The sequence below is a fragment of the Acanthamoeba castellanii genome (genome assembly GCF_000313135.1).
Source record: "Acanthamoeba castellanii str. Neff unplaced genomic scaffold scf7180000084777, whole genome shotgun sequence".
NCBI lineage: Eukaryota > Discosea > Longamoebia > Acanthamoebidae > Acanthamoeba > Acanthamoeba castellanii.
In genome coordinates this window covers 57,843-72,270 of record NW_004457712.1, presented here as the reverse complement: position 1 = coordinate 72,270, position 14,428 = coordinate 57,843, and the positions used below count along the sequence as shown (strand labels likewise).

Here is a 14,428-nt window from a genome sequence, read left to right as displayed (position 1 = left end):
GGTTTAGTTCTTGAGCTTCTTCTTGGGCGACTTCGCCTTGCTGCTCTTCTTGTTCTTGCCGCCCTTTTCCTTCTTCTTGGGCGCCTTCCGCTTGTTCTCCTTCTTCTCTTCGCGAGCAGCCTCCGATCTCTCGTTTTCTGTACGCCCACCGAGAGCCGATGGTAAGAGTTGGCATTGAAGAGGTGGGAAGAAGGAGCTCACGCACCTGCGTTGGCACTGTTGACGGCGTGCTGAATGAATCGATTGGCGGCCTGCTTGTCCAGGACCATACTGGGTGTTTCTGTTGACGCTATGTATAAGAAGAAGGGATAACTCTGCCACATTGAGCATCAATGAGAGGCCGTTACCTTTGGGTTGTGTGAGCTGCTTCAGCTTTTGGATGTACTCTTTGACTCGCTCCTGCAGCCACACGCACGCAACGTTAGAACGCTTGCGTCCGTTACAAACAGATCATCGATCTGCTCCGGGCAAACGGAATGAGAGGGGCGTACGATCTCATCCTTGACGGGGTGGTCGGCAGGGTCCACACCTTGTGTCTTGAGATAGACTGAAAACGTAACGATGCATCGTGAGATTTTGAAAGAATTATCTATAGAAAGATAGATTGAGGCGTACTGTAGAAGAGCGTATTGAGAGCGTAGGCAAGCAGCACGCTAAGCCGGGCACCATCCTCCGTGCTGAGATCGTTGGTAATTTCGTCCACGGAGGTCTTGAGATAACTCTCAATGTGCTTTTCAACATCACTCACCGCCTTCTCCAACGTGCTGATTGTCGTCTGCACATCTTCCGGAATCACTCCTCTGCGCGATGCCTCCATCTTGCTGCTGATCGAATTGGATGATTTTTACCGCCTTCCAGCCCGAGAAAAATAAATTAAAAATATATTCGTTCTTGGGCGTCGCCAGGATACCGTGCCTTTCCGATTTTGTCCCGTTGGAAAGAGAGCTTCTTCAAGACAAGATGAAGAACTGGTCGGTGCTCGTTGCGGTAGTGATTCTTTTCTGCGCCGTCTCCCCTTCCCAAAGTTGCGAGGTGGAAGGCCGCTGGACTGCAAGACAACGTAGCCTCTTCTACAACCTCGACCTTACCATGTCGCTTCACCCCAACTCATCCTACACAGCTGAGGTAACCCCCCCCCCAACATATCCCGATTGTTGCATGAACGTCTAACGCTGCTGGCGGAGCAGGCCACGATCGGCTACACGATGGGTTCGTGCAAGTGCCAGGTGCGGGAAGAAGGAGCCTTTGAGGTGGATGAGCTGCCCAGCAGTATTCTCTTCAATACCCAGTTTTGCCAGGGTACCGGTCGTGCTCTTACTTCATTTGCCACACACGAGCACCTTCTCTTGTTGGTCTAACCCCTCTACTCAGCCTCCAGCTGCTGCCACTGCACTGCTCACACGAAGCCCTATCCGCTCACGTTCATCAACACCTGCGACACCATTCATGTAGACATAGGCTTTGGGGTATCTCACCATTCTGCACACTCTCCCTTGCATCCCTCTCTGATCCAACTCTGTTCAGGTTGTGGAGCTTCACCGGCTGCAATGACCTTCCCGGTTGGCACAACTCGCACAAGAAGAACGCACGAGAGCCAGACCGGAGCGCAAGCCTGGTCAGCCAAATTTCTTGGTATTACGGAGAAATAAAAAGAAAAAAGAAGACAGAAAGGCAAGGCCCATCTCACAAGGCGTTCATCCATCCAAGGCTTGAGAGCATCATGAAGGCATCACTGCACAATGTGCGGCCAGTGCGCCTTCCTCGCTTCGTTGGACTCGAATCGGCCAACCATCTGCGCAGAAGCCTCAATTTCAGCGGATCGGCACTCCTCTTAGCATCGGCTCAGCGGAGATGGGCCACGACTGCGGCCACAGATGTGCGCCCCCTCAAGCCCAAGCTTGAACGCGGGCCATCCATGAAATCACCCCTGCTCGACATGCCCACCCCACTCGCACATGTCTCGCAATTGAAAACGCCCTCCACCCGCATCACCACCTTGCGCAACGGCGTGCGCGTGGCCACCGAGGAGACCTATGGCCAAGCCACCGCGATGGGTGTTTTCGTCGATGCCGGATCGAGGAACGAGACTTTTGAGACCAACGGCACCACCCACGTCCTGCAGCGCATGGGCTTCAAGGTATGCAAAAGCTTGGCCGCCGATGTTCGTAAGCCGCTCATTGCTGACTTGGCCAGGGCGATATAGGCAACGACCAACAGGACGAGCGCAGAGATCGTGCAGAAGCTCGAGTCCTTGGGCGTGAATGCTATCTCGTCGTCGTCGCGCGAGGCCATGGTCTACACTGCCGAAGTTGTGCGAGGTGCGCCTTGCCTCTCTTCTCGCCGCTCTATCTCTTTGTCGCCGTGTCTCAGGCACAGCGGGTGCTCACACTTGTTCTCTTCTCTTCTCCTTTGCTCGTGTTGCAGGTGACGTCGAAGAGGTGGTCGAAGTGCTCGCGGACTCTGTCACCAACCCGCTGCTCTTGGAGGAGGACCTCCAAGAACAAAAGATCGCAGTTGGTAACGTTCGCCTCCTTGGATCCCACTACGGCCTCTCTCCCTCCCTATGTGAATGGTCCTTCACTCACGCCTGTCCGCGCGTCGTTCATGTTCCAACAGGCAGGGAGCTGGAGGATATGGTGCACGACCCGCCTTCCTGGCTACCCGAGATCCTCCACGAGCTTGCCTACGGCCCGGAGGGCCTCGGGCTCAGCCACTTGTGCCCGCCGAGCAACCTGGAGCACATTGGACGCGAGCAGCTCCACAACTTTGTCAAGACCTACTACGTGGGTCCGCGCGTGGTGGTGGCCGCTGCCGGTGTCGAGCACGATTCCTTCGTGAAGCTGTGCGCCAAGCATTTCGACAGCCTTCCCGCCGCGGAAGGCGGCAAGCCTCTCCACGTCCCCAGCGTATACAAAGGGTACCTTACCGCCCGCCTTCCCTCCTTCCTTTTGGTCGTTGCTCGGACGAGCGCTCACCCTCTCGCTCGGCCACGCGACAGCGGAGCGCACGTGGAGTTCATGAGCCCCGAGAACGAGAAACGGCTTCAAGAGTTGCAGGCAGAGTCCGACAAGCCGCCTCCCTCGCACGTTGCCCTCGTATTCGAAGTATGCCTCCCCCCCAACCACCATTGCTCCGTCATGCCCAGACGGTGGGCGAACCGGAGCTAACACGTGCCTCGCCTCTCTTGCGTGTCGCCACTACTCTCTAGGGCTCAGGGCTGAACGACCCTGACCTGTACGCCACGTGCGTGCTTCAAAGCCTGCTGGGCGGAGGGTCCTCGTTCAGGTATTCTCGCACCACCTCGTGCGGGTGAGTGTCGTGTATCGTGTTTTGAGGGACTCAACGTGTGCGTGTGTGTGTGTGACCCGCAGTTCCGGAGGTCCGGGCAAGGGCATGTACACTCGCCTGTACCGCCGTGTGCTCAACAACTATGGCTTCGTCGATTCTGCCTCCTGCTTCAACTCGTTCTATCTGGATTCGGGTAAGCACCACCGTGTCGCCTTGTTCGGTCATGGTCTCTAATCGATGATAATGACGACCGTCGGTTGCAGGGCTCTTCGGCATCTATTCGACGGTCCAGCACAAGGACATTGGCAACATGCTCCACATCATGAGCGTGGAACTGGTGGACTTGACCGGCTTCTCGGCGCCGATTGGACAGGAGGAGTTTGACCGGGCCAAGAACCAGCTCCGATCGGGTACCCTTTCGCCCCGCATTTGCCGGTTTTCGGCACCTTTTTGCTCCCCATCCGTGGTACTGAACCTGGCTGCCACTACTCGCAGGCATCTTCATGAACTTGGAGCAGCGAGCGGTGTTGTGCGACGACATCGGGCGTCAGGTTCTCTCATACGGCGAACGCAAATCCGCTCAAGAGCTGAGCGATTTGATCGAAAAGGTGCCTTCCACTCCAGTCTATTCTATTTCTTTGGGCTGGGGCGCTCGGCTTACCGGTTCGTTGGGCGGGTGGAATGTATGAATCAGGTGACCATCGAGGATGTGATGCGTGTGGCGCGACGCATCCTGTCGACGAAGCCCACGCTGGTGGTCTACACGCCCGAGAAGTACGCCACGCTCGTCCCCTCGCATGAGCGACTTTGCGCATGGTTCGACGCCATCAACGATAAGCTCAACGGCAAGGAATCCAGCGAAAGCAAGTGATGGGATCCAAATGGAGTGTCAATGGAACTGGAGCAGAAAGACTACATACCATTTGGTTGGCGGCCCATCGCGCCAACGTTCCCCAACTGCTCAGGGAGTTTTTTTCTCCTCTTTCTTTTCGAGCGAAACGTACGGTACCGCATGGCAGAGGAGAGGCAAGCGGCTCTAAAGGCGGTGGGCGAAGTGATGCAGGCGGCCACCTATGCCACCTTCATTACCACGGACGCCGCCCACGCACCACAAGCAAGGTTTCCTGAACAAAATCACCATTTGATGTGGCGCAGATTCACGAAATCTTTGCAGATTGGTGTATCCAGGCCCACCGGCAAACGACTATGGGGTAATCTACATCTCCACAAACCCTTCCACTCGCAAGGTCAGTCTCCTCAGATCCGCCGCAAGCTGTTGTGTGAGTGCTCACCCTTTCGGTCTGTGCCAGGTGGCCCAGCTGCGGGCGAACCCAGCGTCAGCCCTCAGCTACACCGCCAAGGACTGGCAAGCGTATGTGACACTGATCGGCTCCACCTCCATCATCGATGACCCAGAGGTGCTGCGCAAGCACTGGCGCGAAGATCTCCTTGTCTATTACGCTGGCGGACCGTTGGGTAGCCAACCACCCACCCACGAGGCCAGTCTGTCATTGACTGTTCGACCCCTCACCCCTTCTCGTCGGTGCAGGCGGAAACTTCGTTGTGCTCGAGTTCAAGCCCCAGCAGATAGAGATCGTCAGCTACCACCACGCCATCGCCACCGACCCCGACAGGTAAAACAGCTGCGCGCGCACCCACGCGCCGCGCAACACTCAGCCCCCCCCCCAACCTGATGACATCAGGTGGCAACCTATGGTGCTGCGGAGGGAAGGTGAAGCATGGCAGGTCGATCCTCGTTCGCTGCAGCCCAAGCAGCAACGCAGAAAAAGAGAAGACACGGCCCGGCTGTGATGATAAGCGTCGCGCGCGCACGACTTTAGAGGGAGGCGGCGTGGTAGAGGGTGTTGGTGCCCGAGCGGAAGACGATGGGCAAGTTCTCCACTGCCAGGCCTCGATAGCCGCCCTCTCCGGCACTCTTCGCCGCCAAATCGATGATCTTCTTGTACAGGCCTTGTGTTGTTGCACCAGTGAATGTATGAACGGCACAACCTCGTCAGCACTTGGCGAAGAGTCGTGCGTACCCTTGTAGTATGGCAAGCCAACAAACTCGGATATCTGAAGCGTAAAGCAATCAGCGCACGAGGTGGTTGGCAGGAGAGAGCTGCGCAGTCGTACCGGCATCCACTTGCACTCTTCGATTTCGCTGTCCTGCTTCTTGATGTCGAAGCTTAGAGGCTCCAGTCGGCACACGAAGTAGAGATCGGACCTAAAACAGAACCGACAAAACGGATCAATACCAGTTCATGTGTGTGCATGGTCCACGCGACGCGGCGCTGCTTGTTACCTCCCATGAAAGCTCTGCGTGTTCTCTCGGAAGCACATAAGCGACACAAACCTCTGGATGAGGAGAAGGAATGAGTAAGTTGAGTATGAAGCCGTCGGCATTGTTATTGATGTACTGTACAGCATCGATGCCTGTTTCTTCCTTCACCTCGCGCACCACCCCGTCCTTGATCTCCTCGCCCAACTCGAGCATACCGCCAGGGAACTGTGCACAGTTCGATAAGCAGGGATGGGAGCGGGTGAGCGAGTTCAAGAGAGAAGCAGAGGGGAGAGCAGCCAGCTGTAAAAGGACCTTCCAGATCTTGGTGATGGGTCCGTTCCTCTCTTTGACCACCAATATCTCCTGCGTCTTGTCGTTGATGACAACACCGCCAACCTGTGCACGCACAGCCTCGTGAAACTGTTGTGTGGTACGCACAAAGCGAGGGAAGGAGGGGAACGAACCCCCACGTAGTGCGAGGCAAAGCCGGGAAGCGTGGAAGGTGTCTTCTTCGGCAGCCACAGGGTGAGCATCACGTAAGCCGGATCGGCGTGGTGGAATGCGAAGCCCAGCTGGCCCCCGCGGCACAAAACGAGTTAGACCGGGAGTTGGTAAGGGCGGGCGGTGTGATACCTCGACGGCGATGGAGATGAGGTGCGCCTTGGTGGAGGGAACCTTCAGCCACACCCCTCGCTTCTCTTCGTCTCGCCACTGTGCCAAGGAGGCTGTTGGCAGCAGCGTTAGACGACTGAAATCCTGCTAAGACTCAAATCTTGTGCAAGGCATACCCTCAAGCATCTGTCCGAACACGACGAGATCCCCAGGTAGTGCGTCGGCATCGATCAGAACACCACCGTAGTGGTCGCCAGTATACTGGAGCTTGTCAGTTGCTCCATCCATCTTTTGATCGTTTGTGTTTTGCGTTTTGTTTTGAGGAAGAAAAGTGGCGATGGGAACCTGGCGTATCCTGCGAATGAAGAGGTAAAGATGAAAGATAAACCTCATACAAAAACATCTTTCCGCTTACTTACAGCCGCTGATTCGCGCCGATCTCGTATATTCCATCCTCCCAATTTACATGAATTTTACGGACCGATGCGATCTCACGTCTCCTAGTAGTAGGAGCAGCACTGGTTCGTCTTCTTGGCCTGCCACAAAAATTGCTTGCTGGATGCGCTCAGATCTTCGCTTCGCTCGATGATGCTGTCCAGCTTCTCCCCTCGATTCAGCAGATCTTCCATCGAATGGTGCAGGATCTCCTTCACCTCGTCTAGTTCCTTCTGAATGCGCGAGATGTTGTCGGCTTCGTCTGGCTTCTGGTACTTCGTGAGGAGCTCCTTGATCGACGGCGTCGCCATCTGGGTGTCGGTGTTGAAGTTGACCCACTTGTCTCCATTCGCGCTTCGGAACTCAGACAGCGAGAGCGCGCACAGGGAGAGAGCCACCCGCGTTGGGTAAGACTTGTCGGTGATGACCGCTGCTGCCAGATTCTCCCCGCTGACGTACGCATGGCACACATAATCGCCCTCATCGATGACGTTCTTCTCGCCAGGGCGCGTGCGCTGCACGACCTGCCTTATGAAGAAGGTCACCAGCTCCTGGACGGTGCCGCGTTTGAAGAAGTTGAACGAGCTGAGCTCGTACTCAGTGCTCAGAAGGGTGGGAGATGTCTCGGGACCCTTGTGCTTGAGGATGGCGATGGCGAACAGCTGCGGCATGTCGGTTCGATGTGGTGCTGAGAAGAGGGAGGTGGCGAGATGAAGGCGAAGAAGGAAGATGGAGTGATTGTTTTGTTTGGAGGATGTGGCGTTGATGATTGATTGATTGGCGAAGATGGAAGTCGTTGCTTTGTGCGCCCAACACGTCAGCGCCCCGCCCAACGGGAACTCAACGAAAAGTGTTCAAAGAATGCGCCCACGTGCACAGACTGGAATGCCGAAGAAAAGAGAACCTTGGCGACTCCAAGTACAGATTAGGGTTAGGTTTTGACCACGAATCGACACTCTTGGCACCGCGGCATGAGTAGGCGCGAACTGTGTGCTAACATCCGACGCTGCACGGCATGAGCGACCACGAGATGGAGGAGAAGGGAGGAAAGGGGGGCAAGCTGGAGGATAGCGACAGCAAGCCTGACCTGAGTGTGGCGTACGCCCTCAGCAAGTTCAAAAGCGCTGCCCTCAGTTCGTTAACCAACCGATATATGCTGGCCAACATCGTTTACCTGGGCTATACCATCGGCATTCTATTCATAGGCACTAACTTCCCCAAACTGCAACTTCTCCACACTTCACTCACTTCTTCCACCAGATTTTGGGACGGAGAACTACGAAACAATAGAGATCAACCGGCTCTTTCAAGGTACGCTTCCATGAGTCCTTTTGGTGTTGACACCAATGCCGTGTGTGCGGTTCTCCTCTTTCCGGCAGGCTTCAACATTGTGCACTTGGTGTCGGCATTCCTCTATGTGTGGGCGTGGCGCGGTATCCCTTGGCTGCACGTCATAATGATACCCGAATTGTTCAACATCGTCGAGGCTGCCCTCTACATCACTTCCTCCTTCTACTACGACAAACAAGACACCGAAAGCGACAACGCGTATCTCGACGACAACACTCTACTCACTCACGATCTTGAAACTGCTGCTGCCGTCATCTCGTGCGCAGCCTCCTTCGGGTGGGTGGCGACCTGGTGGATCACCTACCTGAGGACTCCTGGCCGAGGTGCGTTCAGCCAAGGAGTGTGGGTCCCGCTGCTTGGCTTGGTGACTAATTCTCCTGCCAGGATGGACGATTGATGACCCTGATGTCATCGCCTGGAACTGTACCCTCACGGCCTCGCTCGTCTACGTGGTCTACAACGCCAAGGTACAAGACGACAATGCAAGCTACGCCACCGAGTACATGTACCGCAACGCCGACATCGTCTACTTCATCGGTGCGGCCTCCCCCTCAAGACTCTGCACCAAGGTGGTGTGGCTGATCTCGACCGGTGCAGGAGCTGTCTTCTACATATTCGCCGCAATGCGCGACGATGGATGGTGGTGGTTCATGCCCTTCGCTGGCGAGTGCGGTGTGCAGGTTCCCGTCAAAACAGGCGACATGGACACGGAGCCGAGCCGGAAGACTGTGCGCGGCTTCCTCTATAACTGCGGTCTCCCGTTATGGCCCAAGTCCTGGACTTTGGGTGGGTGGTACCCGCGGTTGTGCTGACGTTGCTCGCGAGGGAACAAATGCACTCTACACAAGGCCAGAACGGAATCGCCCCTTTGAAGTGAGTATTGATCGCGTCACATTCAAACAGCGGGTGAGGGTCGTGAAGGAGGGGTAACTGTTGCCCTTCGTTCTTCCTCCGGTAGTATGGACCAGTAGGGGCTTACTTCACCTATCCGAGGCCAGTTGAAATCTTCGACACTGTTCCAGAAGTTGGTTGGGACATCCAGCGACTCCTGATGTAGTGTGAGTGATATGTGAGCATGGGTATGAACGGCAGGGTGTAAGAAGCCTACCTCTAATTGCTCCTCGAGTTGTGCGTAGCTGAAGTTGTATGGCGCGAATCGCACCCGATCGCAATTCTCGATGATTGGCTTGCTTCTCGCCAGGAGGTAGAAGTCACTGTCGGTGGTGTTGTGCACGCGCAGCTGCGATGCACGAGGGATGGAACACAAAACGCGTTAAGATTCTCGGCTCGAATGCGCAAAGGCGTCAATTGAAAGTCGCACCTGCTGGGAGGCGATGGAAAATGAGCACCCTTGACAATCGTACAGGAGGGCGGAACCTGCTACCGGTCCGACGAACACGCTGCAGCTCTTCAGGTTGTACATTCTACGCACACGCATGTTAGGGCGCTGCTGTGATAAAAGCAGATGGCGATGACGCGTACCTAATAGCGCGCAGCGGAGCGCAAATGTACACAGTGCAGTCTGTGAGGTTGGACAGCGAGAAGTCGGCCATGTCGCCCTGTCTCGATGCAGCTTCCCTTAGCAGCACCTGGCCTTGAAGGTCCTTGAATCCCTCCTCTTCGACGACGATATGCACGGCGGCCTTGTGCGTGTAGGGGCGCTTTCGTTAGTTGCCCCTCTTGCACAATGGGCAAGGAAAGGGGTAGGTACTGAGGCCTCTTGTTCGGCCGATACTTGTGGTGCTGCCTGCTTCGAAGCAGCTTGGCGCGACTTGAAGGCAAACTTCTTCTTTGGTCGGTTCAGCTCCCGCTGCTTGGTTAGCTCTTCTGTGAGGCCGTTGATTGTCTATGCCAATCGGTGGACAGGAAGATCAGAGAAAGTCCTCGACAAAGGTCAGGGTGGGTGTTCGGGTACGTTCTGGGCTGATCTAACGTCGTAGGGCGGGAGAAAGAAGGTCGATTCGTTGAGCAACTTTTGGGCAGTCTCTATACAGCCCTCGAGTCGTTTCAAATGATCAAGGCAGAGGTCTTCGCTTGGAGGCTTCGGATCGTATTCATTCTTGATTGAATTAAAACGAGTCCAGAATTCGTTTACCTGCGCATTGCCGCCATGCTCGCTGCTGCCATCTTCCGCTCCACGCCTTCCCCTCGCAGCGGCAAAGTGTCGGTCTAATCGGCTCTTGTTTGCTTGGTTCACTTCCATTTGGCCGTGTGTTTGCGTTTGCCCCCTTTTTCCCGCGCTTTTGCAGGGAAGAATCACAAAAGAAATCAGTTTGGCCCTCTTTCAAAGTGATCGATTGCCACGGAGCGACCCTACTGCACGCCAAAATGCAGAAGCAACTCTCTGGTATGGCGTCACTGCTGATGCAAGCTAGGAATTTTGTTTTATCGTGGTAATTTGTGCCATTTACATCAATTAAATCATTTCAATGATGGCAGGCTCGGCCTTTCTTTCAGCGTTGGAGAATCATGGCGTGTGGAAGGAGGCGCAGCGATCTGCCAGCGGCGAGAAGAGCAAACTCGTCCGCAATGTGCTCGCGCTGGACTCCTTCCAGCAGCTCTTCTTTCACAACCCGGAGGACGACAGCAGCTCGATTAGTGTGATCAATCTCAAGCGAATCAGATCGGAGGGTGCAGACGAATCGTATCAGGTGCCGATTTCCTCCACTCTTCTCCAATCTGCTTGATTCTTATGATCCCGTTTTGTGCAGACGATCCACTGCAAGCCACCCATCGAGTTTCCCATACGCGAGCTGCTCTTCAATGAGAAGTCCAACTTTCTGTGCGCGGTGGGCCAGTACAGGTGTGCCGTTATCGAGATCTCAGACCACACCAGACGAGAGTTCTTCAGGGAGGAGAACCGGTCCGGTGAGATTGAGTGCCGGTACCTACCACTCTGCCTCCCTCATGACCAAGCTCCCTCCCATCTCATGCCCGCTCTGCTGCAGGACGCACAATATCGGAAGCTTCCTCCATACCACCAACCCGCGTCTTGCTGTGCACAAGGCAGCCTGGCACCCACTGAGCGACAATCACCTCGCCATTCTTGCCTCGGATAACACGCTCAGGTTTGTTCTTGCTCCCTCTCAGCCTTTGCCCGCTCGCTGTATGAGAATGCAGCATTCGCTGACCGTGGCACACGATACACCCTTGCGTAGAATCTACGACTTGGCGTCCGACTTCGACGCGCCTGAGCAAGCCCTGCGCTTGTACGAGCTCTATCCGTACCAGGACGAGTTCGACTTCACCGCCATCGACTTTTCTTTTGGCTCCTCGCGGCTGGGGTGGGACTGTTTCACGATCTACTTCCTGATGGAGGAAGGTACAATTCAATATCTCTTGCACTTGTGTTATCACCGTGCTCACCGTTATCCGTAGGTGAGATATTTGGGCTCAGCCCTGTTGTGCCGTACAACGCGCTGCTGTCCGAAGGCATTCTCACACGGCTAAGGGAGAAGACGGTGGCCAGCATGGAGGGAAGTGAGGGCGGAAAGTCCGACCTCGCGGAAACAGCACAAAAACGATATCGGACGCAGCTCAGTTGGCTAACCGAAGGTGCGCTCCCCCCCCCGCGCTTACTTCGGCCTTGGCACTCTTTGCTAAGTTCATGCACAGTGAGAGGACAGACGGTCCTCAAGTCGGAGGGCAACGAATGGGACGCGGACGAAGCATACGGCGGTACGCACCACTTGGGATAGGGCAGCGCAGAGACCGGGCGGACCGGTTGAACCTGACCGTTTGCCATCGTAACCAACGTGGTCCAATTGCAGGGCGAGAACAGAGACAAGGCAAGCGAAAGGACAGGTCGCGAGGGAGTGAGGGGTGGATCCTCACGAGGAGACCACCAAACAGACTTCTTCTGTCTCCAGTCCTCCAGGGACCTCTCGAACCCTCTGACGGATTTGAACCGCCAAAGAGAGGCCAAGTGGTACACCTCCAACTTCCTTACCTCCGAGAACCGAGTGCACTGGTATCTTGCGGTACTAAAGCTAAAGCTCTTCTTTTCGCTCGCATTTATCAGCCTGTTGGCATTCTCAGCATTCCGTCATCGCCCACTGTGATCATTCGCTGCTTCCTGAACGGCTTCGTCGACATCTTCTTCTCCTTTGATGACCTCGAGCCCGATTGGCTCCATCTTCACGCGGGTTCTCGTTCGCTCATCAGCTCGATTGGCACTGCGTGGTTCTGACTTGTACTCTCTCTCTCTCTCTCTCTCTTTGTGGTGGTGGTGTGTGTCGTGCGTGCGTGCGTGCGTGTTGTAATTTGGCAGAGGAGGATGTGGAGACTGCCGCCTCACTGACCACGTTCGATAGAATCGACTTGGGCCTAACGGTACCGTGCCTCTCCGCTGTCCCTGCTGTCCCTCGCCATTAAATTCGCATGCTTCACGCCACCACGCACAGGTGTTCACCAAATTGAGTCCGGATGAGGATGAGGAACAATTGCTGCATTCTGCTCTCGCGCCTATCATGTCTCTGGATCCCGTCAACAAAGCACACGTCTACATTCGACATGCCGCGGGTATGTCCTCACCTCAGCACTACAGCCTACTTCTTTTGTTCACGTTCCCTCTCGTAGGAGTACATATGCTACGACTCGCGTGGCTTGACAAGCTCGAACTTTTTGCCCTTTCTGGTAGCTCGTCACTTCCCGATCTTCCGCCCACCGAGGAGGAGGTCCTCCTCCAGACCGTCGCTTCTGCCTCCGGTTCGCTTTTCTGCTTACTGACCCGCGCTCACCAGTGTTGGCACTACACATTTTGTCAAAGTTGCTTACCTTGGGCCCCTTTGTGAAACAGATTCAAGCTTCACGGAGCCCTCACCGCTGCTCGGGTTCGAAGTCGTCAAAGACCCGGGCCTGCTCAACTTTTTCGTAGCGATCACCTCCACCGTACGCGCCTTCAACCACAGCCTCCCCTCTCTCCGACCGGCTCACTCACTGCGTTGCTTTGACAATAGTGGAAGTGCCTCTGCATCAAGTTGGACGAATCTATCTATGCCACCTCTCTCCCTGCTCCACCTACTATCCCCCTGTCCCCGATCACCCATGCGGCCTCAAGCGGTTCTCTCCGCCCCCATTTCACGATTGCTAGCGCGTTGTCACCAATTGCTCATCGCCTTCCCCGACCCTTAATTGACCTACGTAGGTCCGTCAGCGCAAAGCCCATTCGAGGCTGCCATCCTGCCCCTGCTGGAAAAAAGGCTTCCGCGGTACCGCGTCCCCTGCCCATCCAGCACACCATCAGCTTCGTTCTTCCCTTTTCATTTCCAGGGATAATGGAAGACTCACCACTCGATGGCTTGACCTTCTTCTCTGGTTCAGTATTCCTCCTATCTCGACACGGGACGCGGGAGCGCTGTCCTATTCATCTCCGGAGGCACTTCAGTTCATGGTGGAGCGATGCCAGCTACTCCGACGGGAATACGTTCTGCACATCAAGAGTTTGAGCGCTGAGATCCACAACCAGTACGCGCCCTCTAATCAGAGCCCCCCTCCCCCCCAAATGGGTGTTAACTTGAGCCACGCCGACTAATTCATTCGCCGCTAAAGAGCGAAAGTGCTGAGCTCGGTGCACGAGAGGCAGGAGGAACAGGCCAGAGTAATAGCCGAGGCTGTGGAGAGACTGCAGCAGAATGGCGATGTTTTGCAGGTGATTACAACTCTTCTCTTGTTTGTTTGTGCTTACAATCCCGTGCCCTCGGTTCTGCCTCTCATAACTTGACGTTCGTTCCCTCAAGGCCAAGATTGAGAAGGCCGCCGAGTTCCAGAAGATCCTCACCCAGCGCTCGCAGCTCGTACGAACCTTGCGCTCATTCGCATGTTTAACTGCGCATGCCTTACTCTCTCTCCTCTACGAATGCGCCCGACGCACCAGGTCATGGACTTGATTACGTCGCAGAAGCAGGGCCTGTCCTCGGCCGAAAAACAGTTCCTCAAGGAGCTCAGAGAGAAGAAGCAAATGCTGCCCGCCTTCAAGGCGAAGATCGAGCAGGTGCCAGATCCCCTCCCCCCTCTCGCAACACAGCGGCCGGTTTCTGATGCGCGCCATGTTTTGCTGTACAGCTGCGCAACCAGTCAACGGAGCTGCTAAAGGAGCAGGAGGAGACGCCCTACGCCATCAGCGAACGGCACCTCAAGAAGATCCAGCCCATCCTCGAGGAAGAATATCCTTTATGCAGTGTCTCGTGTCGTGTGCGTGTCGTGTGCGTGTCGTGTCGTGTCGTGTGGAACGCGTGCATTTGCTCCTTAACTCGACTTCACGATGAAGATGATTGCGGACACGGTGGACGGCATGCGGAAGCTGCAGGTCGACATCGAGAAGGAGTTCCCCGACACGTAGGTGAGCAAGCACCCGAGGACCAGACGTTTGCACGACCGCTGCGAAGCCAGAAGGGAAGCTGTTTCTGCGCTTTCTGGACCAGACATAAAACACAGTTGTTTCCTTTATTTCCGCTGGTA

General features: G+C 55.5%; 7 protein-coding genes and 2 pseudogenes across 7 annotated transcripts; 5 read left to right on the top strand and 4 right to left on the bottom strand.

Annotated features, from left to right (window-relative positions):
• Positions 1–3: 3 nt before the first annotated feature.
• On the bottom strand, positions 4–817 carry ACA1_287750 (Sas10/Utp3/C1D family protein; the record flags this gene model as incomplete). The annotated part of the gene is made up of 5 exons (XM_004367772.1): positions 4–137; positions 206–280; positions 348–399; positions 492–547; positions 616–817. The coding sequence occupies 5 exons, from the start codon at positions 815–817 to the stop codon at positions 4–6; spliced, it is 519 nt and encodes a 172-aa protein (XP_004367829.1).
• Positions 818–960: 143 nt separating this feature from the next.
• Positions 961–1,551, top strand: ACA1_287740 (uncharacterized protein; the record flags this gene model as incomplete). The annotated part of the gene is made up of 4 exons (XM_004367771.1): positions 961–1,125; positions 1,188–1,299; positions 1,372–1,466; positions 1,525–1,551. The coding sequence occupies 4 exons, from the start codon at positions 961–963 to the stop codon at positions 1,549–1,551; spliced, it is 399 nt and encodes a 132-aa protein (XP_004367828.1).
• Positions 1,552–1,801: 250 nt separating this feature from the next.
• ACA1_287730 (peptidase M16 inactive domain containing protein) lies at positions 1,802–4,159 on the top strand (the record flags this gene model as incomplete). Its single annotated transcript, XM_004367770.1, has 10 exons — positions 1,802–2,137; positions 2,204–2,318; positions 2,425–2,517; positions 2,617–2,917; positions 2,999–3,104; positions 3,209–3,285; positions 3,372–3,481; positions 3,552–3,698; positions 3,784–3,896; positions 3,983–4,159. Coding segments are annotated over 10 exons (1,575 nt in total), but the record flags the coding sequence as incomplete, so codon positions are not given.
• Positions 4,160–4,300: 141 nt separating this feature from the next.
• ACA1_287720 (pyridoxamine 5'phosphate oxidase family superfamily protein) lies at positions 4,301–5,100 on the top strand (the record flags this gene model as incomplete). The annotated part of the gene is made up of 5 exons (XM_004367769.1): positions 4,301–4,407; positions 4,463–4,535; positions 4,599–4,764; positions 4,838–4,922; positions 4,992–5,100. The coding sequence occupies 5 exons, from the start codon at positions 4,301–4,303 to the stop codon at positions 5,098–5,100; spliced, it is 540 nt and encodes a 179-aa protein (XP_004367826.1).
• Positions 5,101–5,125: 25 nt separating this feature from the next.
• On the bottom strand, positions 5,126–6,472 carry ACA1_287710 (MutT domain protein-like family protein; the record flags this gene model as incomplete). Its single annotated transcript, XM_004367768.1, has 8 exons — positions 5,126–5,259; positions 5,331–5,364; positions 5,425–5,515; positions 5,709–5,797; positions 5,885–5,968; positions 6,037–6,144; positions 6,206–6,297; positions 6,361–6,472. The coding sequence occupies 8 exons, from the start codon at positions 6,470–6,472 to the stop codon at positions 5,126–5,128; spliced, it is 744 nt and encodes a 247-aa protein (XP_004367825.1).
• A 212-nt stretch (positions 6,473–6,684) lies between these two features.
• On the bottom strand, positions 6,685–7,290 carry ACA1_287700 (lethal (1), putative; the record flags this gene model as incomplete). Its single annotated transcript, XM_004367767.1, has 1 exon — positions 6,685–7,290. One exon carries the CDS (start codon positions 7,288–7,290, stop codon positions 6,685–6,687), a length of 606 nt encoding a protein of 201 aa, XP_004367824.1.
• A 359-nt stretch (positions 7,291–7,649) lies between these two features.
• Positions 7,650–8,781, top strand: ACA1_287690 (annotated as a pseudogene).
• Positions 8,782–8,864: 83 nt separating this feature from the next.
• ACA1_287680 (tubulin folding cofactor C, putative) lies at positions 8,865–9,522 on the bottom strand (the record flags this gene model as incomplete). Its single annotated transcript, XM_004367766.1, has 4 exons — positions 8,865–9,017; positions 9,078–9,209; positions 9,291–9,393; positions 9,452–9,522. 4 exons carry the CDS (start codon positions 9,520–9,522, stop codon positions 8,865–8,867), a joined length of 459 nt encoding a protein of 152 aa, XP_004367823.1.
• A 775-nt stretch (positions 9,523–10,297) lies between these two features.
• ACA1_287670 lies at positions 10,298–14,309 on the top strand (annotated as a pseudogene).
• Positions 14,310–14,428: the final 119 nt, after the last annotated feature.